The sequence below is a fragment of the Helianthus annuus genome, chromosome 9 (assembly GCF_002127325.2).
Source record: "Helianthus annuus cultivar XRQ/B chromosome 9, HanXRQr2.0-SUNRISE, whole genome shotgun sequence".
NCBI lineage: Eukaryota > Viridiplantae > Streptophyta > Magnoliopsida > Asterales > Asteraceae > Helianthus > Helianthus annuus.
This window is the reverse complement of record NC_035441.2, coordinates 153,964,774-153,992,432: the sequence shown is the minus strand read 5'-3', so window position 1 is coordinate 153,992,432 and position 27,659 is coordinate 153,964,774. Positions and strand designations below refer to the sequence as shown.

At 36.4% G+C, this 27,659-nt stretch overlaps 1 protein-coding gene across 1 annotated transcript; it reads left to right on the top strand.

Annotated features, from left to right (window-relative positions):
* The first annotated feature begins 676 nt into the window (after positions 1-676).
* On the top strand, positions 677-4,621 carry LOC110879043 (probable inactive ATP-dependent zinc metalloprotease FTSHI 3, chloroplastic). Its single transcript, XM_022127447.1, has 7 exons — positions 677-987; positions 1,061-1,138; positions 1,281-1,329; positions 2,217-2,845; positions 3,489-3,812; positions 3,904-4,204; positions 4,286-4,621. The coding sequence occupies exons 1-7, from the start codon at positions 799-801 to the stop codon at positions 4,441-4,443; spliced, it is 1,728 nt and encodes a 575-aa protein (XP_021983139.1). The 5' UTR covers positions 677-798; the 3' UTR covers positions 4,444-4,621.
* Positions 4,622-27,659: the final 23,038 nt, after the last annotated feature.

The window sequence follows — 27,659 nt, the reverse complement described above, 5'->3', positions numbered from 1 at the left end:
TGACCGATCCATTAGAAGGGAGATCTACCCTACGGCCCGCTGACATTCTTGTTTTTGGATGGGAAGGAGGAAAACACGCGTGTGTTGATTTGACAGGTGTGTCCCCCCTCGTTGGGCTAAGGGACCACGGGTTTGTGGCGGGTCAAGCAATAACTAAGGCAGAGGCGGCCAAAGTAGCTAAGCATGAGAAAGCTTGCATCGAGAATCAACACGTGTTCACCCCATTCGCTTTCGATACTTTTGGCGCTCTCGCCCCTGACGCGGTGCGGTTCCTCAAGCGGGTTCAGCAGGTGGTAAGCAGTAACACCGCGCATGTTAAGGGGCAGAATTTTGTGTTTAGCAGGGTAGGGTTTGCTATTCAGAAGGGGGTAGCGGCGCAACTTGTTGCTCGTCTACCTGCCATTAGTCTGTAATCGTCTTTGTTCATTATTGTAATCAGTCAAAAATGCAAAATAATTATCATTAAAAAAAATAGAAAATATTAAGGTTTTTTTTTTTTTTTTTTTTTTTTTTTTTTTTTTTTTTGTAAATAGATTTACCCGTTAAATTAATTTGATGAAATTATGAGCCGAAAATGACTAACACAATTTTTTGAGTGGGCCCATTTTTATCCTCTTGGCCCATTATTAAACCAAGCCCTACTCACTATTTAACCACTTTCTACACCAACTCTCTAGAAACTTGCTTAGCACGTAACCGTAGTGGCCGACTCTGTTACATCGCCGGTGATCGTACGTACCCTAACTCCACCGGAACCCTAAATTCTGTTCACCAATCGAGTCTCATTTGCATACAAAAATGTTGTTGACTCCTTCACCATTGATTACTTCACCATTGGTTGCACCACTACCTATAAGACCAATAACATATCGATCAAATAGGTCTCGTTACTACTCTAGAATTTTCTCATGCATGCGTTTTCCAAATCGTATTAATGGTCGTTGTTTATCGATGAAAGCTGTGAAACCTGGGTCTGCTCTCGTTAAGGTTTGTGTTTGTTATTCGGTTTTTTTTGTTTGTGTTTTATGTTTTATTAAATGTATTTGTGTTGTTTGTTTAGGAGAGTTCTGGCTCTGTAGGAAGCATGAATTGGCTTGTTAATTCATATTGGGATGATTTGATTAAGAAGGATGATAAGGTATGTGAAGTAGACAAGTAGTTTTAATAATTAAATTAAGGATGTTGTTGTTGTGATTTTATATAAACTTTAGTAATCATATTCATATATAATAATAATAATATCGTTGGACTCATGGCTGATTTTGAATATCGTTTTGAAGTTCAAATGTCGTTGGAGGAAATCTGATACTGTAGCAGATGTAAAAGAAGGTATGCAAACATTCATTCATTCATTCTCTCTTTATTCATCAATTATCTGTCAGTATCATTCCATAAGACCGCTGGGTGTGGGTGTTACTTTTGGGCGTTGATGGCACTTCAACGTCGGGTGTTCCATTCCGGGTTGGCGTTTTGGTGGGCATTGCCCGCTTGGCGTGGCAATATTGCTTGGTGTTGGGCGCTGGCTTTGGGGTGACATGTCTGGCAATGGTTGGCTGGTTGTTGATGACCGTTTGGCTAGCCCCTTCCACAACGGCGGCCTGGCCACGCCGCTTCCACACCCCACTTTTTTGGGTGTGGACTGGTGGAGCCCACATCTGCCACGTGTCGAGCAATGCCCCCAACCCAAGCCCCTCCACACCCCATAGTCTAATGGTGGTTTACTTGTTTTCTGTTTGTTGTATGACTGATTGTAAACCGATTCTTTGGCTTTAATCATGGGGTGTCAATCGTGTTGGGTTGGCTGGTTGAATTGTTCAACCCGAACAAAACTTATATTTTTATTCGTGTAAAAAATATCAACTCTAACCTGCACACACTTAAAAATATGTAATCTGAACCTGACCTGTTTAACCTATTTTTTTCTAAACGTATCAAATGGCTTGGCAGGTAATAGTCAAGATTGGGTTGTAAAAAATGGGTTACACGGGTCATAAATGGGTTAGTGGGTTGAGCTGTTTAACTAAGCGGGTTAAACAAGTCAAAACGAACACAACGCGTTTAATTAAAGAAGTCAACTCAAACACGACATGCTTTTTTTATACGGATTAGATATGCCAACCCAAAACTTGATTATTCTGTCGTTTTTTAATACAGGATAAATCCAACAATTGTTCACTGATATCATTTATTCTTGTTCTGCAACTCAATTTGGACAGAGAAACAGTTGAAAAGAAGAAACACCGAAAAGAATACAAGCACAACGCTGTATGCAGTTTTGGTCGGAGCTTCCTTTTGCGTTGCAGTCACTCTATGCTCTCTCGGGATTCAAAAGCTACCCAGCTCACAGTACATCGATGTTCCATATTCACATTTTGTTGATGGTATACAAGACGGTAGTGTCACAAGCGTTCAGTTTGTTGAAAATTCCCGCCAAATATACTTCAATAAGGACCTTGTAGAAGAGCAGAATGTTCAAACTTCAGAAACTGATTCTGATTCACTAACCGCACAATTTGAAAGGGCTGTTAAGAAGTATTTTCCCAAGTGGCAGTATCATACAAGAAATGTGGAAGATTATACACCACGTGATCTGGTTAGGATGCTAGAAGAAAAAGGGATCACATATGGGTCAAACCGTGCGCTTCTTTCTGCATCCACGAAGAATTTCTTATTCGTTTTCTTTCAAGTGGCTCCTTTTTGGATCATGGTGTTGCTTACTTTTTACCAGCTAAATCTTCAACATGATCTTGGGAAAATGACGAAGAAAACACCGAGTAAGAAGCAGTCGCTAGTGACATTCGATGATGTAAAAGGTGTTGATGCTGCCAAAACTGAACTTTTAGAGGTAATGTTGTTTTACTAGTTACTATACGCCTAGGGCTGCAAACGAACCAAACGTTCAGCGAACGGTTCGTGAACCGTTCGGCGGGAAGTTTGTTTGTGTTCGTTTGTTTATTAAACAAACGAACACGAACAAGAAATTCCAATTCGTTTAGTTAAATGAACGAACATGAACAGAGACCACATTCGTTCATTTATGTTCGTGAACGTCTGGTAACGTGTTCGTCGATGTTTGATTGTGTTCGATAGTTCATTAGTGTTTTTAGTTTTTATATTTTATTTAATTACTTGAAAATTCCGACGAATAAAATATTTACCAAGTGTCAGGGTATTATATTATATATTATGTTCATTAACGCTTGTTTATGTTTGTTTGTTTCCATTTGTGTTCATGAACATTAGTTTGTGTTCATCAACGTTTGTTTTCGTTCGTTGCCTAAAATAAAAAAACAACACGTTCATTTCCTTAACAAACGAACACGAACATAAAATCTTGTTCGGTAAGTGTTCATGAACACATATATCTCTTAACAAACTTGTTCGTGTTCCTTCAGTTCGCTTGCAGCCCTAACTATAGCATCCTCTTTCTTAACATCTGATTGAACTTTGACCTGATGGATCTTGCACTTTGACTTTGACTTTTGTAGATTGTTTTGTGCATGAAAGGAGACAGCAAGTACATAAAACTCGGGGCAAAGCCGCCGAAAGGTGTCCTGTTAGCGGGTCCACCAGGAACTGGGAAAACATTGTTGGCTCGTGCTGTGGCCGGGGAAGCTGGAATGTCGTTTTTCTCGATTTCCGGTAGCGAACTGGTGGAGGTTTTTGTCGGTAGAGGGGCAGCTAGAGTTCGAGATCTTTTCAGCGAGGCGAGAAAAAATTCACCGTCAATCATCTTTATCGACGAGATCGATGCTGTTGGCGGCCAGCGTGGCAGAACTTTGAATTGTGAACGCGATCAGACACTAAACCAGGTAATATCTAGTTATCTACTCCTGTACTTTGACTTTTGTGGTCAAAATTTGTCTTAAAAATCTAAATGAAGGGTGTTTGGTGTTTTTTTAGCTTTTGACAGAAATGGATGGGTTTGAGAAAGAGGAAAGTGTGGTGGTTATAGCTGCCACAAACAGACCCGAAACACTGGATTCCGCTCTGATGAGGCCTGGTCGGTTTTCGAGAAAAGTGCGTGTGGGCGAGCCAAACGAGAGTGGCAGAAAAGACATCTTTGCGCTTTACTTGAAAAATGTGCCGTTTGAGGACGATAAGGAAGACATTTGTGAGGTTGTTGCGTCGCTCACACCGGGATTAGTAGGGGCTGATCTTGAAAACATTGTTCGGGAATCTGTTCTTCTTGCTGCTAGAAGAGGTTCGATCTTAATAGTCGAAATATATTATTAATTTTGATATTTTTAAGACTTGATGTTTTAAATTGTAATGTTGTTTTCAGGTGGTGAAGTTGTGACTAAGGATGATATATTTCAAGCTGTAGATAGAGCTAAAGGTAAGGTTTATGATCATGTAGCGGCTGGTAAACCTTTTCCGTTTGGACCGAGTGCTCAAGCGCATGCGCAGGGTGGGTCTATGGGTTTTGGGTTTCCGAATTGATGGAGTTGGATCCGTTTGTGTATATTCTAAGAGGTGTATTAGATTTATAATTGTGCTTGTGTTTGGATGTTTCATGTTGAGATAATTGATTTAAAATCTGAAATTAAAGAAGGTTATTGGTTGGAAAACAGTCCATGGTTGTTTTGGGTTGTCATGTAATCATATGGTTTGTATGATATGATGCTTGATTTTGTGATATATTTGTAACTTCCTGTTGCTGACTATCATGAATTTATTGTGTGTAGGGGATACTTACCAAATTCCTAAGGTGGTATTAGTGGGGTTTGATGTTTGCCATATGATATCATGTTGGTTTGATGTCAAATAACTTGTTTTATCAAAGGGCTAGTTCTAAAGAAGTACAACCACCAACAACTATACTTACTAAATCTCACAAATAGCAAAACTATCGGTGGAGGTAGGGCCTTAGGGAGGTGGGATGTAGGTAACCTTGCCTCTATCTTGAGAATAGAGAGGCTGCTTCATGAGAGACCCCCGGCTCCAAAACAACCAACGGCCAGATAGACGAAAGATGGATAAGTAGATAGCATAGCAGTAGTCAAATATATCATTAGAAAACAACATATAGGCATAGATGCAAGAAAATCATCATATGTAAGGTCTACTTAAAGTATAAAAGAAATCTACCCCCCCCCCTCCCCAAGACAAAGCTAGGACACGTTCATACCCTCACCTAAAAGTTCTTAACCTTCATCCTATGTCTCCAGCAACTCCTATCCTAAACCATGTCCTCGAAGAGGTGCAGCTCTCCCAAATCTTACCTAATTCGCTCATTCCAAGTTAACTTGGGCCTTCCTCTACCCCTTCCTTCCATTGTCATGATTTCCACTGCTCTAAGAGTTGAATTATGTCAAAAAAGAACTGGAACTCAATTTCAAATCTTCTTACATAGCTTAAAATTTAAATAAAGTAGAATATGGGATACATCTAGTCAACAAAATGATCACGAAGGAGTTGGAAAATGTCATCCTTGCCACCACCTGTTGCCACCTACTAGTAATCAAAACTCTTGCCACTATTACTATCTTCTTACTTCTTATTATTTCTGAAGGGGTATGGTCCCAGATCTCGCGCCAGTATGACCGCGAGTGACAATTACCCTTATCAAAAAACCTCCACCAGCAAGAACTTATCTGTGTCTGTACGGGCATGCGCGACCACAGCGGTCGAACCCAATTGGTCAATCGATAGGAAAATAAGAGGCATAAGCGATGCGGCCTGGCACCGCATCCTATGTGTGTCTCCTTACCTGGTGTATGAAAATGGGTGCACAGCGATGCGGCCTCGCAAATACAAGGGATCTGGACAACAGCAACAGTCACCACAAGTGGCGATGCGGCCTGGCACCGCATCACGCAAACTTAGCCAGAGTGAGAACGCGGAAACAACGATAGTTACCGCAGGCAGCGATGCGGCGCAGCACCGCATCCTGCCCACGAGGCAAGTGGGACTGACACCACAGAGCAAGTGGCACCAATGACAGTCGCCTGTCAGGCTATACGTAAGCGACAGACTGACACTGCAGTAGGACGTGACTTCACCTCCACAACCGACAAGCCTGACACACCTGCATAAGGGCAGCACGTCGTCAGTCCGTCCTTTCAACTCCTTCTTCACTCTTCGGCTATAAATACTAACCCCAAACTGTAAGATTAAATATATTATGTTTAATATTTAATCTATAGCCATCTTAATCATTTACATTATAGAGATCAAAATATATTAGAACCTATTATTTAATTAGTTGGTAATTGTTGATGGACCATATTACCCTTAGTAACTAATTAGGTTTCCTCCTGGGTGCTTATATAAGGAGAGTTATGTGGAGGTTTAAGGGTTACTCAGTTACACAATTCACACACTCCATTAGCCATAACATCATCACGAAACCTCCTCTCCATAACCGATACCCTTTTCGGTTTTCTAAGTCCCCATCATCAGTTAGCACCCTAAGGAGGAACCAGATCAAGATGACAGGCATGTCGAACTCCCTAACAGGATTCTCCTCTGCACTATCTGCTGTGACAGGTATGATTTATATTGTTTTCCTTCATGCACAAACAGAACTGAACCAACACAAACCAGGTTTGAGGTATCTCTTCACAACTCTCTCACTACTACTACTATCACTCTGCACTATCTGCTGTGACAGTTCGATCCGCGCTAACGGGTAGTTTGCTATTAAATAAATGGTTTTGTAATTTACTTAGTTAATTAATCAGAATCAGATAATGTTTTGCAAAACCAGAATAGCTTAACTTGAATGAGCTTTTGATATATCATTTCTGGCCAAAGCTGACTTGATACATCTACTTATCATTCAAGTATTACGAAAGCTATGCTAAGTGTGCATCATAAGCATGAATGTTTTTAATATCTGGCCAAAGCTGATTTAATTCTTTCATAGATGGCATACTTAGCAAGTGCATAACTAAAGTGATTGTTTCAATTTCTGGCCAAAGCTGATTTGTTACAACCACTTTGCACATATGCTTAAATGACTACACTTCTGGCCAAAGCTGTTTTGTTTTCGTTTAAGTAGAATTTTTTAGTTAAGTCTATTATTTTGATGTTAGTAATAGACATTATCACAGCTTCATTATGTAAAATGGTCATTATTTTGCCTGCCTTAGTTTAACGTGCCCATAGATCACATTAGAGTTTCTTCCTTAGTATCATAACTTGCTCATCTTATTTCCACTATCAGCACCCAACTGCGGGATTCCACCTTTGACTGGTGATAACTTTGCTGCATGGAAGGATGCTCTCATGCTTACTCTCGGATTGCTTGATTTTGATTATGCTCTAAGAGAGAAAAAGCCAGCGGACCTTACCACTCAAAGTACTGCTGCTGAGCAGTTAACTCATGAAAAGTGGACTAGGTGTAACCGCATGTCTCTCATGTTTATGAAGCAATCCATAAGCAATGCAATCAGGGGAGCTGATTCTGAAGATGCTAAAACCTACTTGGAACATGTGGAGGCGCAGTTCAAAGGGACGTCTAAGGCGCACGCTAGTACTCTTATTCTCAAGCTGGTGACAACTAAGTATGATGGGAGGAGCGACATTCGCGAGCACATCATGATGATGAATGACATGGCCAATAAGCTGAAGGGGCTGGAAATGGAAATCAGTGATGGTTTCCTTGTTCATTTCATCATTACTTCGCTTCCTTCATCCTTTGAAGCATTCAAGATCAATTACAACACTCAAAAGGAAAAATGGACGATGAGTGAGCTGGTCGCCATGTGCGTACAGGAGGAGGAGCGTATGAGGATGGATCGCCATACTGATGTTGCCAATTTCACTACCTTCAATCCTAAGAAAAGGAAGCACAATTATCAGAGGAAGGATGCTTCTAAAGTCCATAAGTCTAATCCTAACCCTAATACAAGTGCACCTTCCAGCTCTAAGAACTCCTTAGGCAGTATCCGCTGCAAGTTCTGTAAAAAGACAGGACACATGCAGAAGGAATGCCCTGACTTTAAGGAGTGGCTGGCTAAGAAAGGTAACGATTATTTTATGATACTTGAGTCCTATAATTTAAGTGTTCCTGCTAATTCTTGGTGGTTTGATTCTGGTTCTATGGTTCATGTTACCAATTCTACTCAGGGATTCCTTTCAATCCGGAAGCTGGAAAGAAACCAAAGAACGCTTAAGGTTGGGGATGATCGAGAATTAGAAGTGAAGGCCATTGGAACATTACAATTAGTTATGAAAACTGGTTTATGTATTAAACTTTATGATACCTTATATGTTCCTGAGGTAACTCGGAACCTTGTATCAGGACCAAAGTTAGACATGGACGGTTTTTTGTTTCCCATGGTCATCGCCAACTCTCTATCCATTATGATTCTGTTCTTTATGGTACTGGTGTTCTGGATGGAGGTCTCTATAGATTAGAACTAGATGATGGCTTTTCCAAATCTTTGTTGTCATATAACATTAATGAATCACTCACAAAGATGGAAGAGAAACGAGACTTAGAGACTTCATCCATGTTGTGGCATCAGCGTTTAGGCCACATTTCAAAAGAGCGATTAAATCGTCTCGTAAAGGATGAAGTCTTACCTCCTCTCGATTTCTCTGACTTTGGAACATGTGTCAAATGTCTTAAAGGTAAAATGACATTAGCGAATAAGAAAGGTGCCACTAGGAGCTCTAATTTATTAGAACTCATTCACACTGACATTAGTGGTCCCTACCAAATCGCTGGCATAACAGGACATACTTCATTTATCACTTTTATTGATGATTATTCTCGTTACATGTACTTGTATCTTATTAAGGAGAAATCTGAATCTCTAACAACTTTTAAAGATTATAAGGCTGAAGTTGAAAAGCAATTAGATCGTCAGATTAAAGTTGTGAGATCAGATAGAGGCGGTGAGTATTATGGAAGACATACTGGTGTGGGTCAAGCTCCTGGTCCATTTTATGAGTTTTGTAAGGGCCAGGGGATTGTGAACCAATACACCATGCCTGGTACACCTCAGCAGAACGGTGTCGCTGAAAGAAGAAACCGTACCCTTATGAACATGGTGCGCAGTATGTTAGCCAACACTAACTTACCATTATTCCTCTGGACTGAAGTTTTAAAAGCAGCTGTCCATATACTCAATAGAGTTCCTTCCAAGTCTGTCCCTAAAACTCCTTATGAACTTTGGACAGGAAGGAAACCGAGTCTTAAATATATGAAAGTATGGGGCTGCATTGCTGAAGCAAAACTTTACAATCCTTTTCTAAGGAAACTTGACCCTAAGACAGTTACCTGTTTCTTTATCGGGTACCCTGAGAACTCTAAGGGTTATCGTTTCTATTGTCCTTCCCATGTCACCCGTATTGTTGAAACCAAGCGTGCCGCGTTCCTGGAGGATTTCAAGGTCAGTGGGAGCAGTACCAACCCTTACGAAGAATTGCAAGAAGTACAAGACGCGGGGGGGAGAGACTCGTCGCTTACAATTACTCCGATTACTCCTCTTGTACCCAATGCAACTATTGTTCCTGAAGCTACTGCACCAACTGCAAATTTACCTCTACAATCAGAACCCATTATACCTCATGACGAAGGCACATCAAACGCTCAAAACCAAGACAACGCTGAACCCGATAATCCACTCAGGAGGTCATCCAGGCAAAGAAGGCCTCCTAATTGGGATGATTATGTTACCTACCTGACTGAAATGGATCCCGGAAAGCTCAATGATCCTATCTCTTACAATGAAGCCATTAGCAGTGATCAGTCTTCCGAATGGAATAAAGCAATGATTGATGAGCTTGAATCCATGAAGAAAAATGACGTTTGGGATTTGGTAGAATTACCCAACGGAGTCAAACCCGTAGGATGCAAATGGGTGTTCAAAACAAAACTGGATCCGAATGGTAACGTTGAACGCTACAAAGCAAGATTGGTTGCAAAGGGCTACACTCAGAAAGAGGGAATTGATTATCAAGAGACGTTTTCACCTGTCTCTCGTAAAGATTCATTAAGGATCGTCATGGCCCTAGTAGCTCATTTCGACTTAGAGCTGCATCAGATGGACGTTAAAACTGCTTTCCTTAACGGAGATTTGGACGAAGATGTTTACATGAAGCAACCTGAAGGCTTTGAGCCTGAAGGTCAGGAGCATCTAGTCTGTAAGCTGAAGAAATCCATTTACGGGTTAAAACAAGCATCACGTCAGTGGTACCTCAAGTTTGATGAAGTCATGAAGAAGCAAGGTTTTATGAAGAATCAAGTGGATCAATGCACCTACCTCAAGATGAGTGGGAGCAACTTTACTATACTTGTCCTTTACGTTGACGACATTCTATTGGCAAGTAATAGTTTAGACATGTTGCATGAGTCGAAGCGGTTACTCTCGCATAACTTCGACATGAAGGATCTCGGAGATGCATCTTACGTCATTGGCATCGAAATTCACCGAGATAGAAACAAAGGGATCTTAGGATTGTCCCAAAGGGCCTACATAGATCGTGTCCTTACACGGTATAACATGCAACAGTGCAAACCCTCCGTCGCTCCAGTAGTTAAGGGAGATGTTTTCGGTTCGTTCCAGTGTCCGACAACAGAGGTTGAGAAGGAGCAAATGAGCCAGATACCTTATGCATCAGTAGTCGGGAGCTTGATGTATGCTCAAGTCTGTTCTCGTCCAGATATCGCTTATATTGCTGGAATGCTAGGCCGTTATCAGACTAATCCTGGCTTAGATCACTGGAAAGCAGCTAAGAAGGTACTTCGATATCTGCAAGGGACGAAAGACTATAAGCTGACTTATAGAAGAAGTGATCATTTGGAAGTGGTGGGCTACTCTGATTCTGACTTTGCCAAATGCAAAGATGACAAGAAATCCACTTCGGGCTATATCTTTATGTTAGCAGGCGGCCCTATCTCTTGGAAGAGTCATAAACAACAGTTGACCACAACTTCCACAATGATGGCAGAGTACATTGCTGTCTATAACGCAACCTGTCATGGAATGTTGATTAGAAACCTGGTCACTGGACTCAAAATCGTTAATTCCATTTCTAGACCATTGAAGCTTTACTGTGATAATTCAGCTGCCGTTAGTTTCTCGAACAGTAACAGTTCGACTGGAGCTGGTTTATATCTCGATACGAAATATCTATTTGTACGTGAACGTGTTGAGGAAAATAATCTTTGTATCGAGTATATTAGTACTAAGGATATGCTTGCGGATCCGATGACTAAAGGTCTCCCTCCTAAGGTTTACGAAGAACATGTTCGGAATATGGGATTATGTAAAGACCTTATTTGAGCATATTGTACTAGCTTATGTTTTATGTTTAATGAAATTTCCTCAAGTTTGATTTTGTATGTCTATTAGAATATGTTCAACCGGTATAATGGCATATAGACAAATAAAAAGTTACAAATCAAACAAAGGGCTTACGCGTATTTTGATCATGACGATTAGGTTTTAAATTAAGGTTATAGTATGATTAATGGGGGTCCTGAGTCGCATAATGATTCAACGACTCTATTTTTCTGCTATAGTACTTGTTTAAGGCTAAAATGAGTGTTAACTCCTGATCAGGCTTAGCTAATACTCATAGTAAATGATTACTCGGCTAAGTGGGAGAATGTAAGATTAAATATATTATGTTTAATATTTAATCTATAGCCATCTTAATCATTTACATTATAGAGATCAAAATATATTAGAACCTATTATTTAATTAGTTGGTAATTGTTGATGGACCATATTACCCTTAGTAACTAATTAGGTTTCCTCCTGGGTGCTTATATAAGGAGAGTTATGTGGAGGTTTAAGGGTTACTCAGTTACACAATTCACACACTCCATTAGCCATAACATCATCACGAAACCTCCTCTCCATAACCGATACCCTTTTCGGTTTTCTAAGTCCCCATCATCAGTTAGCACCCTAAGGAGGAACCAGATCAAGATGACAGGCATGTCGAACTCCCTAACAGGATTCTCCTCTGCACTATCTGCTGTGACAGGTATGATTTATATTGTTTTCCTTCATGCACAAACAGAACTGAACCAACACAAACCAGGTTTGAGGTATCTCTTCACAACTCTCTCACTACTACTACTATCACACTTTGCTTCCCAAGCAAACTACTGATTCTCACGCCGGAGAGTGGTAACAAGGAGCACCCCCACCCCATCCTCCTTGTTACGAGTCACGGTTTGTTTCCTTGTGCAGGAGATCAACCGGCGGACGATCTAGCCAGCGATCCTCGAGAAAAAGGGATTAACCCTTCTTAACGAGACCAGTGAGTTAACCCTGCCTGGTTAACCATTGTTTCATCAACTTCTTAGTTGCGGCGCCTCCTTTGCCCACACCACCTTCATCGACGTTGTCTCAACCACCACCGCTATTGCGGCAATAATGGTGCCTAAAGTCGTGAATTCTAGTGAACCCCCCTCTCCCAGGCTAGCTCTTGTGGTATAGTAAACATTTGGGGAACTAATAAAACATAAACCAAATTGTTAATTAACGTGAGAATACCTTTAAGATCCATTAGTAGGAGTTGCTCCAAAAAAGTTGATAATGTTTCATATGGATCAATTTGTAGAGGATTGAAGATTAGAAACCAACTCAACTTTAAACTAAGATAACTTTAATATATTTGAAGTTACAGTAGTAATAAGATATGAAGAGAAAAAGTTTAATGGGCCTCGGGCAGTTCACCCAACTTTTAGACCCGAGTACCTCATTTGGAGCTTCAATTTATCTTAAAAATTTCCTTTTTTAATCGTTTTTAATTTGATTTGATTTAGATATAGTTGTAACAAACAGCTGTGAATTATGGGTGTTAGTAATCTAATCTAACTATATAATATAACTTTCATTCTATTAGTTTTGGGGTTTCAACTTTTGGGTGTCAAATTTAGAACCACCTTGATATGATATGTTGCAAGCCTTAGATCATCCGTAGTCATGTAATTGTGGGCGTTTTTTATGCCAACCACGCCCCTTTTCGGCCCCCATGGGCGTTTTTTTGCGAAAAAAATGTCTGGAGCGTGCTATATTCCACGCCCAGCTTCAAATCTTTTGCCCAATCACCAGTTTCCAAGCTTTATTTGTCCAATAACAATTTTTTTATGGTTTTTCTTTTATTTAATTCTATTACACCATAATGCCCACATCCCCACTACACCCATTTTAGAAAAACGCCCCATTGTTGACTGCCACATGACGCACAACGCCCAAAGATGGGGCATTATTCACCCAAACGACTATGCATAGTCTTATGACTTAAAAAAATACTACTACTTTTCTCTTAAGACCCGTGTTTCATTTGTGTTTGTATTTTCTTAATCTCTATGTCATCCATGCTATAAAAGGGAAAAAAAAGGTTACCGATTCCAACTTGAAAGAAAAACAACTTGTGAATCCTTCATTTGACATTGCTTGGTACTAACTTATTGATGCCAATTGAGTGAACTGAATCATTTCAAATTCTTTCCTTACTTTCTAACTACAAACTCACACATCTGCCTATTTTACACGTATGAAGCCTCGACCATTTGACGGCCAAATTAATACTCCCAAAAAGTTTTCTAACCGATTCTTTTAGTTTATGTATATTTATAGTAATCATCACCTACCCAAAAAGTTTTTTATTTGATTGTTTTAAGTTTATATATATCTATAGTAATCGTCACCAGGGTCATCTCCGAAAATCACAATTTTTTTGACCCTGTGCGAGATAAAAAGTTTGGGCCCTATTCATTAATCCATTATGTTTGTTTATTGATTTGTGCCAAGTCATTAATCTATTACACATTAAAACAATTGGGCTTCTGAATTTGATTGGCAAAAACTTCGAAATAGTTGGGCTTCTAAACACTTGGGTTTTAACATTTTTAGTTCATAAATCTAGGCATTTTAAGTTTTTTTTAAAGATACAGATTTTTCAAATATATATATATATATATATATGGGAATGCTAGACAGAAAACCCTTAAATTCTTAGGAAACTCTGGAAACTCAAATCTCCCCCCATTTTTACCCAACCTCCCGACATTTTTTTTTTGAAAAAAATAGCACATGTAATATACATGTTTTAAAGTGTTTTGGGCCAAAAAAACAAAAAAGCGCCGAAGGGATTTTTTTAAAAAAAAAATAAACAAATTTCAGCAATGTCCGGTTGCCTAACATGTGTTAGACAAAAATGCTGAAAGTTGCTGAAATATGTTTTTTTTTTAAAAAAAACCCTTCGGCGCTTTTTTGATTTTTTGGCCCAAAACTCTTAAAAACATGTATATTACATGTGTTATTTTTTTCAAAAAAAAAAGTTGGGAGCTTTGAGTTTTTCGGGTTTCTTAAATATTTAGGGTTTTCTATATAGCCCAACCCTATATATATATATATATATATATATATATATATATATATAGATAGATAGATAGATAGATAGATAGAGGATCCTGTACATTAATCCAGAAGTGTGAGATGTGTATTATAACACTATATATAACATTATATAACACCATATAAATACCGGGCAACACTATGTAACACCATATAACACCATATAATACTATGTTACACTATATAACACTATATAACAAATATAACATTATATTTTGTCTGATAGTATGTCTATCATAGATGTATAGTGTTATATATTGTTATATAGTGTTACATAGTGTTATATGGTGTTACATAATGTTATACGGTGTTTATATGTTGTTATATAGCGTTTATATATAGTGTTATAATACACTTCTGGATTAATGTACAGGATCCCTACCCTATATATATATATATAGGGGAAGGTTCATTTGAGAAGAAATTTATTGTGAGAAGAAAAAGAAGAAAGGACATAATGGTAAAACATTAAATAGTTTATAACTCCTCCCATTAATTATGTTATCTCTCATTAATAAAGCAAAAAAAAAAAAAACATTTTATCCTACACATTTTAAAATTTATCCTACATATATCTTACACTTACCGAAATTTACCCTACGCATATCTAAATTTATCATACACATTTAAGAATTTATCCTACGCATACTAAAATTTATCCTACACATGTCGAAAATTGTCGTTCACCCTAAATTATTTTATCTTGAAAGAGTATATTTAAAATGGGAGTTACAAGTTTAATAAGTTAGCTAATTAATTACAATTAGAAATTTACCTATATGTCCTTATTAATAACATTAAATCCACATATTAAATGAACTAAATGGAGCATTTCTATTGGTTTAAAACTTATTCTTTTTATTCTTACAAATTTTTTCTTCTCATTTGAACCCTCCACTATATATATATATGTATATATATATATATAGAGGATCCTGTAAAAAAGTGCTCAAAGTGTGAGAAGTGTATTATAACACTATATATAATACTATATAACACCATATAAACACCGTATAACAATATGTAACACCATATAATACCATATAACACTATGTAACACTATATATCATTATACAACAAATATAACACTATAGGTTGTCTGATAGTACGTCTATGATAGATGTATAGTGTTATATTTGTTATATAATGTTACATAGTGTTATATGGTATTATATGGTGTTACATATTGTTATACGGTGTTTATATGGTGTTATATAGTATTATATATAGTGTTATAATACATTTCTCACACTTTAGGCCATTTTTACACTATCCTTACCCTATATATATATATATATAGGTCGGTTAACGTACAGTACCACTTATCCTACATTACGTACGCGATATTCTCAGTCGTAGGAACTTCAATCCATCAAACCAATTTAAATCATTAAATTAACCAAATTAATGTATTCAAATATTGAAAAAAGGTTAAAATCGTCAATACGATATCCTAATCTCTGTAATCGACGGAGATTTGAATCTTAATTTCAAAATTGTATTCGAAAATCCAACGAACGATTAATCAAAAATCGATCCATAAATCAAATACAACAACGTAAAGATTCTTATTCACCAACCTCCTTCTGCGATTTCATATCTGCTGATTTTGGAAGTTCAGAACTAAAACAAATCGATAGATCGTCTATCGAAGAAGACGATGCAGGATGAAAATTATAAAATATGCTAAATACATATTGAATGTGCGAAAACTCATTGAAAACAAAAAAGAAAGGTTTTGTTTTTTATAGTATGCAAAATCATGTTTTCTAAACATGCGATTTAAAAAAAAAGGTAATAATTTTTAAGATTTTTTATAGTGTGCGAATTCTTGATTGATACACATGCGATTTTAAAAAAAGTTAATAATATTTGAGATTTCTTGTAGTGTGCGAATTCTATTTTTACACACATGCGATTTAGAAAGTGATGTTGTCTGTGGTTTCTTAAAGTGTGCGAATTCGTTTTCGAATCATATGCGATTTTGAAAAAAATGCTCTTGATGATTTCATGTAACTTTGTCCTAAAATGCAAAAACAAAAAAAATTATGAACTGATATTTAAAATAAATAAAAATTAACTATTGTATATAAAAAATGAATTTATTACCGATGTGACTGTAACGTGACTTGTAATAATCAATTTTACCATAAATACTACTGAACTTACCACCCTATCTACATAATAAATTTACTATTTTAATATAAAACACCCAGGGATAACTACCTTCCATATTAAGACACTGAACACAAAAATACACCCACAAAATGTCATCTGAAGATTCAGAACAAATAAAAAACATTGCAATAAAGGAACTATTGTCAACTCGCACGTTGACAGAAATAAACACCGATGTCACCTCTTCTCATTTGATTCTTGATGTGCAGGGGAAGATTCTTAAAGAAACCAAGAAAAATCAAGAGATGTGGGAGAGACTACTTGAAGAACCACCATCATGCTTCAGGGACGCATCTTTGGATCACATAAAGGAACAGTCTCGAGCTGATGACTTAGCCTTCTCTTTCCTGAAAGATGCTCTAAACACTGTGAAAGAGAAGATGGAGTTCAGCTCGGCTAAACGTGAAAAAATCTTTGCTTCAAGTAACTAGATTTCTGTTTAATCATTTTATGGTTTTAGTTCTGTTAGACAATAACAACTACTTTATATTTATGTTTTGGGTACAAGTTTTGAGAAAATCTTATGCTTCATTATAATATAAATCACATGAATGATTTAGACATCTTTGTCAAAAAAAAAAAAAAAAGATACTCAAAATCGCATGTGCTAAAATGAAAAACAAAGTGAAATCGCATGTTAAACTACTTATGTACTGATGCATATGAAATCGCATGTTTACATACTAAAATCGCATGATTGTTGATATAAACTCATGTCTAGTAAATAGCATGTTTCTAGTATAAAATTGCATGTACAGTTAACAAATTTGATCTTCCTCATCTAAAACCTCCTCCCACTCATCTTCTTTACTGCCATCATCACTACCTCCACTATAATCTTCAAACTCATTTTCCTCTTCATCGTCTTCGACCTCATTGGCTTTATTCCTGGGATCTTTTTCAATCTGGACTCCCTTCATCTTCTTTTGTTGTTTGCCTTTAAGTATCTCGCAAGTCCGAATATCATGACCTTTTTCGTTGCATACACTACATGCCTTGACCTTTTTCCTTTGCGGCTGATCATTTGTTCCTTCTTCGATTTAATCCTTTTGTGCGAGCCACGTCCTTTGTTTCTTATACCACCCACCACACGGACAGTAGGAGGTGCGTTAGTTACTGATTGTTGGTAACCAATAAGCTTTGGAAAACGGTCAAACTTTGGATCAAGCTGCTTGGTTATATGACTCTGATCAACTTTTTTCTTTAATCTGCTTCATTTGATCCCTGACTAAAACAAGTTGATCAAGGTCGGAAATCAAATTGCTAACCAAATACTCCCCTGTGTAGATGATTTCGCGAGCAATCTGTTTAGCCTTGTGTTGCTCGTCCTTATCATCCACCTTTACATCGAACGTCGCGTTTAATTCATTCGGAACAACATCCTTTGTCCATCTCTTCATAACCCATATTTGTTTGGTATTTCTTTAACACCAGACATCTTGAAAAGAAAATAGATGTGTTTACATAGCAGCCCACATTACTCAAAACGTAAACAGCTACACTGTGCAGTTACATCATTTTCAAGATTCTTGAACCACACCTAAGAAAACCCAAAAAAAAAAAAATTAAAAATTAAAATCACATGTGTACATGAACAATTTTGCATGTCTAAAAAATCATTTTATTGAATTAATTTAAAATCGCATGCGTTCATCAAAAATCGCATATGCAAAATCATGTTCTGTATGAATTCGCATGGGGGTTTTCAAAATCGCATGTTTCAAATATATATGCTATATTACCTCTAACAACCCATCTCCATGAGCTTTAAAGTCTTTCAACGATATCCTTATCTGTGGACCCTCGATTTTGGTGTCCATCGGCAGACATTCAGTAATAGTTCCATATATCTCTGTTTGCTGATCAAAGAATATAGACCTGGTGTATATCTTAGCAGCATCTTTTTCCAAAGTAGTTTTGCTCCAATCATTAGGCTCAGTATATCTTGAAGCATGATCATTCTTTCTGTGATTGAACCGTTGGACATCCATTGCACCGTCAAAACGATTCATAAACTCTACAAGAGTGAGTTGTGAATTCGCCACCTGGCAAAAAAAAATGATTCTCGCTCTCTGATCTCGAAGTTGTTCGCATGAATCCACATGTATCTCATCGCAAACATATCATCAATCCATTTATTTTGTGTGAGACCATACTCAATCATCACCAACTTCCACTGTCTCTTAAGTTCTTCAGGCTCAATGTAATCAGTCCATGCAATATCGCACATCCTCCTTTTAAACTCATCATTATTGCATAACTCGTGTCCAACCTATACAAATAAATGGTTTTTATATCAGCCTATAACGAAATCTATATTATAAAAAACGCTAACGAAAGACAATATAGCATGTTATACCTTATCTGCTACTTTCTTCATTATGTGCTACATGCACAATCTGTGTCTACTGGTAGTAAAAACCTCCTCAATAGCCTGTTTCATCGCAGGGTCTTGATCCGTCACTACAACCTTTGGCTGCCATCCAAATGACTTTACGAATGAATTGAGAAGCCATTTATAAGAGTCAATGCTCTCCGATTCCAACAACCCAGCTCCAAGGGTTACATTTCGACAGTGGTTGCCAATCCTAGTGAATGGAACAAAAACCATCTTGTACCTGGAATTCCATATATTAAAGATTTAGTACACATTGTAACATGCGAAATAGACAAAAGATAACATGCGAAATATACAGTATAACATGCGATATACTCATCACCTAATCTTCAATGTATATTAACATGCGATTTTGCAAGTTTATGAAATCATATAACATGCGAAAAAAAATAAAAACCATTTTTTTATTTTATGTAACACTTACTTGTTTGTCTTGAAAGTTGCGTCGAACGATATCACATCCCCGAACTCCATAAAGTTACGCTTGCATAACCCATCGGCCCAGAACAAACCAGTTAACAGTTTGTCATCATCAACAGAATATTCAAATGAAAAATAAACTAAATACTGTTTTTTGTCAGTCAACCTATTAATCACCATGTCAGCGTCATATTCTCCTATATAGCTGTTAATTCGAGTTCTAAAGTTTTTGCAATCATCGACCGTGGCGCCAACATTCTAGAAACCACCGTAACGTTTCCTCATTATATGAAAAGCTTTAACATGGCCAAGGTTTAAAGTGCCTAGTTCCCATATCATCTCCTCCTGAACATTTGACAATTGCCTGTATGCTGGCAGCATATGAATATCGTGTGCACATACAAACTTATGATTATGGCCATCAACGAATCTCTTTACTGTATATAATCTACCATCCACCGTGCAAATCATAAGTTGAGCTTTGCACCCAGTTCTAGTGGTCCCCCTGTTCCTTGATTTGAATGGATTTTTTGACTTCGAATAAGCATCGTCAATAAACAAAGGCTTATGTCCCTCTTTAGAAGAAACAAAATACTTAGTTTTGGTTATACCACCACAGTGCACTTCACCACCTTTCCGAGTAGAAAAACCAGCTAACTTAGTGTAAGGACCTGCAAAAATATCCCAAAACGACCCGTAAGTAGAAACCCGGACCCCTAAAACCCTAATCCATATCAAAAACCAAGAAATTCAGATTTTCTGGTCGCTCACGGGCCGCGTAAGACTTAAGCTAAGCTTACGCGCGCCGCGAAAGCTAGGTGATTTGACCGGATAAGCTTTAGGCCACGTGTCAGCCACGTGGCGGGCCTACGCGTGACACGCTAGCCCTAGCCATAGCTAGGCTGGCCCTCGCGGGCCGCGTAAGATTGTGTTAGGGTTTACGCGGGCCGCGACAAATTCAAAAATTGGCTATATATTGCTCGTGCATGGGGCTTTCATCTGTGTTCGAAAAATCTTTTCAAAAACGAAGTATACTGCTCAAATTCGAAATTTTAAGTAGGGAAACGCTGCTACGAGTACAGGGTATTAACTCGATCACTGCTACGATTCTCCGATCGATCGAAACCGATCCGATGGATGTTTAAGTGCTGCCCAAATTCGGGCTATACTTTGTCATTCGTCATGAGGGTTTTGATTTCGTGAGTTTATCGTAAATGTTGTATTAAGTTACTGACCTAGTTTCGTGTGCATTGTTATTTAACTAGGTTACAAGGCTAAATCAGTAGGCAAAGTTCTGTCCAAATAAACCTGCAATGTGAGTCATTCTCTTTTATCAAAATTGTTTTATAATACCTCAAATTATTTTCCAGTTATATTTTACAGGGGGTAAGTCTTTGTTATCTTAAATTACTGGCAGTAAGTGGTATTATACACACTACTATTATCCTCTCTCGTTTAGGTGGACGAACCTAAATAGAGATAATCATCATTATTGGGTGAAAGGACCCAATAGTGGTATGACCATCGTCACCAGGGGGTGTCACTGGACCAGATAATTATAAGATAGTGGCAATTATAATCGCTCTTAGTCCTGTAAATTATAACAATGTGTCGTTTTGTGCAAAATGAATGACTTACCAGTATTTCCCTGTTGATAAAATCTTTTTAAACATGTTTCAGGTGATTTACTGTGAACCAGGAAAAGTGTCACAACGCGCACCAGCTTGATGAATGTGGCTCAGTAAATAAAATAAATAAACATGTTTTTGTAAACATGGAATTTCCCGGAGAAATTTCCTTATTGTAAATTATGGGGTTTGTCCCAAAAATGTGAAATAAAATAATTGGGCATTTTCAGTTTAAAAGATCCTTTTAAAATTTTCCGTTGCCAAATAACACACCAATATCACAGGTTTCTGTCCCGCGGCTTCTGGACCGGGTAACTCCGGGCCGGGGGCTGTGACACTTAGCATATGTTTGGTAAAACACATATGCTTGTTCGATAGAGGTAAATTGCATTCCAACCACAGGTGTAGCTGATGGTTCAACCTCCGAAGTGTATAGCATTTCATCTAAATAAATCAAATAACAAAGGGAAAACACATGCGATTTATCGGTCTAGTAACATGCAATATATTAAAAACTCTATAATTTCATCAACAACAACACATGCAAAATGCCATGCTCATAACATGCGAAAATGACAATTGTGATTAATATGTTTTACACATGCGATTTATGATATCAAAACATGCGAAATCAGCATTTAGAATAAACATCACATGCGAATTGCCAGACTCATAACATGCGAACTTATACAATTTTCTTTCATATCAATTATCCTCAACATTCAAACTTAAAATCAGTTACAATAATGCAAAATCATTACTATGAGTAAAGTAAACAAAACACATCTATGAACAATTTAAAGATCTGAATTAACATAATTACCATTCGAACACTCATTTACACCACTTGTACTTGCATTTCGATTTGGATTTGCAGGTTCAGGGTTTAAAACATCGTCAATCGTAACTCTCTGATACGCAGATAATTGAACCTGATCACCGATCGATCGAGCTTCTTCAAAATCAACTTCTGTGTTTCGTCTGGTGCTGCTCTGTGGATCCATTGAAAAAAACAATTGAATCAAACCCTATCGCAGAAGAACGAAAACTGCAATTTGAGAATTATGAAAAATTTGAAACTGATTCGAATCATAATTACCGGGATATTAGTGCAACGAACTTCTCGCTGCTTGAATGAAGAGACGAATTTTCCCTCAGCTGATTGAATGAATTGTCTGATTTAACCTTATGAGTGAAAAACGAATCAGGATACGTGTACGGCCAATAAACTCGCGTATGTAATGTACTATTAGGTGATTTGTATCCTACACTTCCTCTCTCTCTCTATATATATATATATATATATATATATATATATATATAGGCTGGTTATTGTACAATATTCCTTAACGTACGACGTGTACGCGATTTGTGTATAACATGCGATTTTGTAATTTTGGTTGTCCGAGTTTATGATCATGCGATTTTGAGATATAACATGCGATAAACCATTTGTTGGGGAGTCCGGTTTTGTGAGCCATGCGAGTTTATACGCAATTATGACATGTCCGAGTTTGTGACATGTCCGAGTTTGTGAAGCATGCGATTATGACATGTCCGGGTTTGTGTATAACATGCAATTTCTAATCGCGTATGCGTCGTACGTTAAGCCTAATTGTGTGTGTATATATATATATATATATAGAGAGAGAGAGAGAGAGAAAAAAGTGTATCGTACAATATGGCTTAACGTACGACGCATACGCGATGGCAAATCGCACATTATGTTTTAGAAAAATAAAATCGCATGTACAGTAAAACTGTGAAATCGCCATGTACAAAATTTAAAAAATAAAATCGCATGTACATTTGAAAAGGGGAAATTGCATGTACAAAATAATGTAAAATCGCATGTACCAAAAAAAATGAAGAAAAAGGGAAATCACATGTTGTAAAGGAAATTTCGCATGTTGTAAGGCAATCCCGTACGCGTCGTACGATAAGGCATATTGTACAATAACCGGCCTCTCTCTCTCTCTCTTTCTCTCTCTCTCTCTCTCTCTCTCTCTCTATATATATATATATATATATATATATATATATATATAAAATTATAAAATTTTCCAGGCCCTATTTCGATTTGGGCCCAGAGCGGTCGCCCACCCGACACTTGCTCTGGGCCGGCCCTGATCATCACCTTCCCCGTCTTCGTTTTTTTTAACGACTAACAGGATCAATCCGGAGCACTCTCGGGGCACCCACTGGACCAAACGGAGTACTCCAAGAGTAACTCGAGTCCACCACCAATTCCGGGGAAAACCCGGTAACCCACCTGTCTGTAGGCACGACAGTAAAATTACCGATAAAGCCCTTTTGACTCAAGGATCGAACCCACCGACAGTAAAATTACCGGTAAAACCCTTTTGACTCAAGGATCGAACCCACCAGTAACTCACTCTGCACCAAATAGGAGTTGAATCTGCATCTCACAAGAGAAATGATAGCTTTTCACCACTTGATCTAGACAACATTGGCGTCTACCCGTCTTCGTAAAAGCATGTAAAACAACTGTTACTTCCAAGATTCTACATGATTCGTACATGATTGGATTGAAGGCTCCTTGGATTCTTTTGGGCTTTGTACGTTTTTGTAATGCATGCTTGAATAAATAAATTCTAATTCTAATTCTAAATTATATCAAATTGTAGCGACATGGACACATTCGTTAATTGACGGTTCAGATAAAACAATTATAATCACAGCTATGATATTAAGTATTTAATAAACCGAAGATAATAAGGAATAAATAAAATATGTAAGTTGGTATAGCTGTAATTAGTATATATTATCTTGGATTTGTTTTGGTTTTATAAAAGACACTGCCTACTTGTGTGTTTTAGGGTACTCCCACTCATTTACACATCACATTTTTCGTCTTTTGTCTACATTTTTCTACTTTTATAAATCGTGTGCTATACAACTTATTGTTAATTATCTTTTAATTTCCAGTATCATTATAAGTTGTAACTTATATTTCACTTTTTTTTGGAACATGAAAAAAATATAATAAATGAACGAAACTTTCAAAGTGTCGGTTGTGAATGAGTTAGATTATCAGAGCGTTGGCTGTGAAGGAGCCGGATTGCCAGAGTGTGAGAGGTGAAGGAGCCCAATTGGCATTGACTTTTATGCTTTATACAAGGGGCAATGAAGAAGCCGGATAATCTGAGTTTGGGCTGTGGAGTAGCCGGATTATCAGAGTGTGGGTTGTGAAGGAGCTGAATTATCAGAGTGTGGGTTTTGAATGAGGCGTCTTTGCTTATTTGTCCTTCTCTAATCAGCTATTTTGGATTGTCTGTTCGAACAAATATAAATGTTAATGCCCGTATACTTGAGCAAATTTTGTTGCCAACAGGTCTATTTTGGTGATTTTTCCTTTAATTAAATTTGTAGTGGAATACGATAATATTTTATACAACTAATTCAATTCAAAAGATGTAATATCCAAAAATAATTTAGTTAAAAAGTAATAATGTAAAAAAAGTTAAGATTCAACTACAAGATGTATCCGTATAATTATATAGGGCTGTAAACGAACCGAACGTTCAGCAAACAGTTCGTGAACCGTTCGGCGGGAAGTTCGTTTATGTTTGTTCGTTTAAAAAACGAACGAACATGAACAAGAAATTTCGTTCGATTAGCTAAATGAACGAACATGAACAGATGTCTCGTTCGTTCGATTGTGTTCGTGAACGTTCGGTAAGATGTTCGTGAACGTGTTCGTGAACATTCGTTGATTTGCGTTCGTTTATGTTCGTATGTCTGTGTTTTAATTGAAGATCTTTGTACTTTCTTATATTTTATTTGTACTTTTTATATTATTAAACTTTTATTTATTTTATTTCCCTAACAATTAAACTAGGAAACCCGCTTTCACCTTGTTTATGTATCGTTTCCCTTTCATTTCTCATTACTTACATCCACGAATACGATCGACCTCCATTCCACAATAAGGGATTCAAGTTCGAGTGCTACTCTCTGGGCCATCTATCTTTATCCTTCGTCGCGTTCGCCAAATTTATTTGTGTTCGTGAACCGTTCGCGAACACGCTCATTTCCTTAATGAACGAACACGAACATAAAATCTCGTTCGGTAAGTGTTCGTGAACACATTTATTTCTTTAACGAACGAACACGAACAAGGCCTTGTTCGTGTTAATTCGGTTCGTTTACAGCCCTATAATTATATGATCAAATGCATTCTAATAACGTTTGTCTATGAAAAAAAAAAACATAAAAAACAAACCTAAATGACGTTATACTGCTTTGAAAATTTTGAAATGCCAAAGATTATGAATGATCTTATGAGATAAAATCGTTTATGCTACATTATGAATGTTCGAGTAAACAACTTATGATATTTGATAATTGTTTATTTTTTTAGAATGACAAATTTAGAGTAAACACCTTATAGTAGTATTTGATAATTGTTTAATTTTTTTAGAATGACAATTTTGTTAATCATGTCATCTGTGAAAGATGAACAAACCTCTAAACCTAGGTATTACTAAAGACCTTACTTTTATCAATGGGCCACAAACCTTATTGGTAATTGTTTAATATACACATATAAATATCATAAAATTAACAATTTCTTAAACAACTTATACTATATGATAATTGCTTAATATACGTATAAAAGTCACAAAATTAACAATGGCGTAGAGTGCTATAACCGTTTCAGTTTAGTTTTCTAGTTGATCAAGCTCGTGAAACAACGTAAGTGTTATTTCGTTTTTTATGACACATAAAACCTGCAACAAGTAGAAAGTGTGTTAGGTAGCAGTGGCGAAGTTTGAGATTTCCGACCGGGGGGGGGGGGTCAAAAATGTATATGCCCAAAAATTTTATATGAAAACTACATGCTCTCCACTACTGCGCGAAAAGTTCAGGGGGTCGGCCGCCTCCTCCCGCCCCCACAAAGCTACGCCCTTGTTAGGTAGGTCCCCAATATATTGATCGAGTTTTGGGAATATATACAGTCATATACACGGCATGCCTAGCATGCAAACATAAGAGTATAAGACGGGACCAAGAGAACAACGTGGGGTAAGCAACCTTAATTTGAAACTTGTTTTATCATATTAAAATCAATTGACCTATTTTCCCATCATTTTTTTTTTTAAATTATACGTAAAATTATTTGGTGCGAGAAAATAAATATGAACTTTAAGATAGCAAAAGGGCAAAACGACATATACTTTTAGTTATATTATGAAGTGCTGAACTCTTGCAAGTTGTTACATTTGCATGCGATACTGCCACAAAATTGATTTAGTTTTTTTTTTTTTTTAATTTATATAAAAGTGTTCGTATATACTATTTTATATAAATTGGAAAAGGCCTTTATGATATGTTTATTTTTATAAAGACGTTAATTTTTATATAGATATCGATATAAATTTTATTAAAATAAAGTTGTATTTAGTTTAATTAACTTTATTATATATGACTGTTATGATAGATTTTACATCCAAATATAAAGAAAAACTAGGTTAGAACCCCGTGTAATACACGGGTTGAATAAATGTAATTTTATATACTAAAAAATAAAAAATATATCTTTAAAAACCTCGTTATTACACGAGTTGAATAAATGTAATTTTATATACCAAATAATAAAACAATATATATTTTAAAACCTCGTTTATTACATGGGTTGAATAAATGTAATTTTATATATTAAACAATAAAAAAGTTATATCTTTAAGAACCCCGTGTATTGTACGGGTTGAGTAAATTTAATTTTATATATTAAATAATGAAAAAGTTACATTTTTAAGAACCTCATGTATTATGTGAGTTGAGCACATGTAATTTTATATATCAATCAATAAAAAGTTATATCTTGTTATATCTTTATAAACCCTGTGTATTATACAGATTGAATAATCTAGTTTTATATACCACATAATAAAAAAATTATATTTTTAAAAACCCAGTGTATTACACGAGTTGCATAAATGCAATTTTGTTTAGTAAATAATAATAATATTATATACCTTTAAAAAACCTCTTTTATTGCACATGTTGAATGGATCTAATAAAAAAATTATATCTTTAAAAAATGAACGAATATACTCGATATATGATGGATGGGGTGATTTCGGTGATGGTTCCTATAAATGCCACGTAAACATAGTGAATACCGTATTTGAGTTGAGAGTTGAACACGAAAATAAAAGTATAGAACCAATAAACATTGATTAATATTTTTGTTTACTCTTTATAAACATTTTTGAAATAAGTTCTACCCTTAACTATTTTAGTTTAATAAAATAAATAATCATTTACATTATATTTATTTATATTTAGTGTACCTCTTTTTTTAATTTCAGCATAAATAATTTTGAAATCTAATATATATTTCAAAATATTATCTTATCTTCTATACGAATTATTTAAATTTATATTAAATATAATTTTATAATTATTTTTTAATTAATATTAATTATCAATAATTATGTAGGAGGGAAAAATTAGATGGCTTGTATGTTTGACATGTAGATAGATAAGATAGCGGCATTTTCATATTTTCATACTATTTAATAATTGTATGCATAGAGTGGGTGTATCCAATGCTTAGGGCATTTTCAAAAAAAAAAAAAAAAAACTTGATTTTTCATTTTTAACCCAGACCTATTTGATTTTTTTTACTTTTAACCCAGACCTATTTGATTTTTTTTTACTTTTAACCCA

What these genes read in the sequence shown, in the direction of transcription:
- LOC110879043 (XM_022127447.1), top strand. Translation starts at nt 799, where the DNA reads ATGTTGTTGACTCCTTCACCATTGATTACTTCACCATTGGTTGCACCA. An exon ending in CTGGGTCTGCTCTCGTTAAG is followed by an intron (nt 988 to 1,060) that starts GTTTGTGTTTGT and finishes TTGTTTGTTTAG; the next exon opens with GAGAGTTCTGGCTCTGTAGG. An exon ending in CCAAAACTGAACTTTTAGAG is followed by an intron (nt 2,846 to 3,488) that starts GTAATGTTGTTT and finishes TGACTTTTGTAG; the next exon opens with ATTGTTTTGTGCATGAAAGG.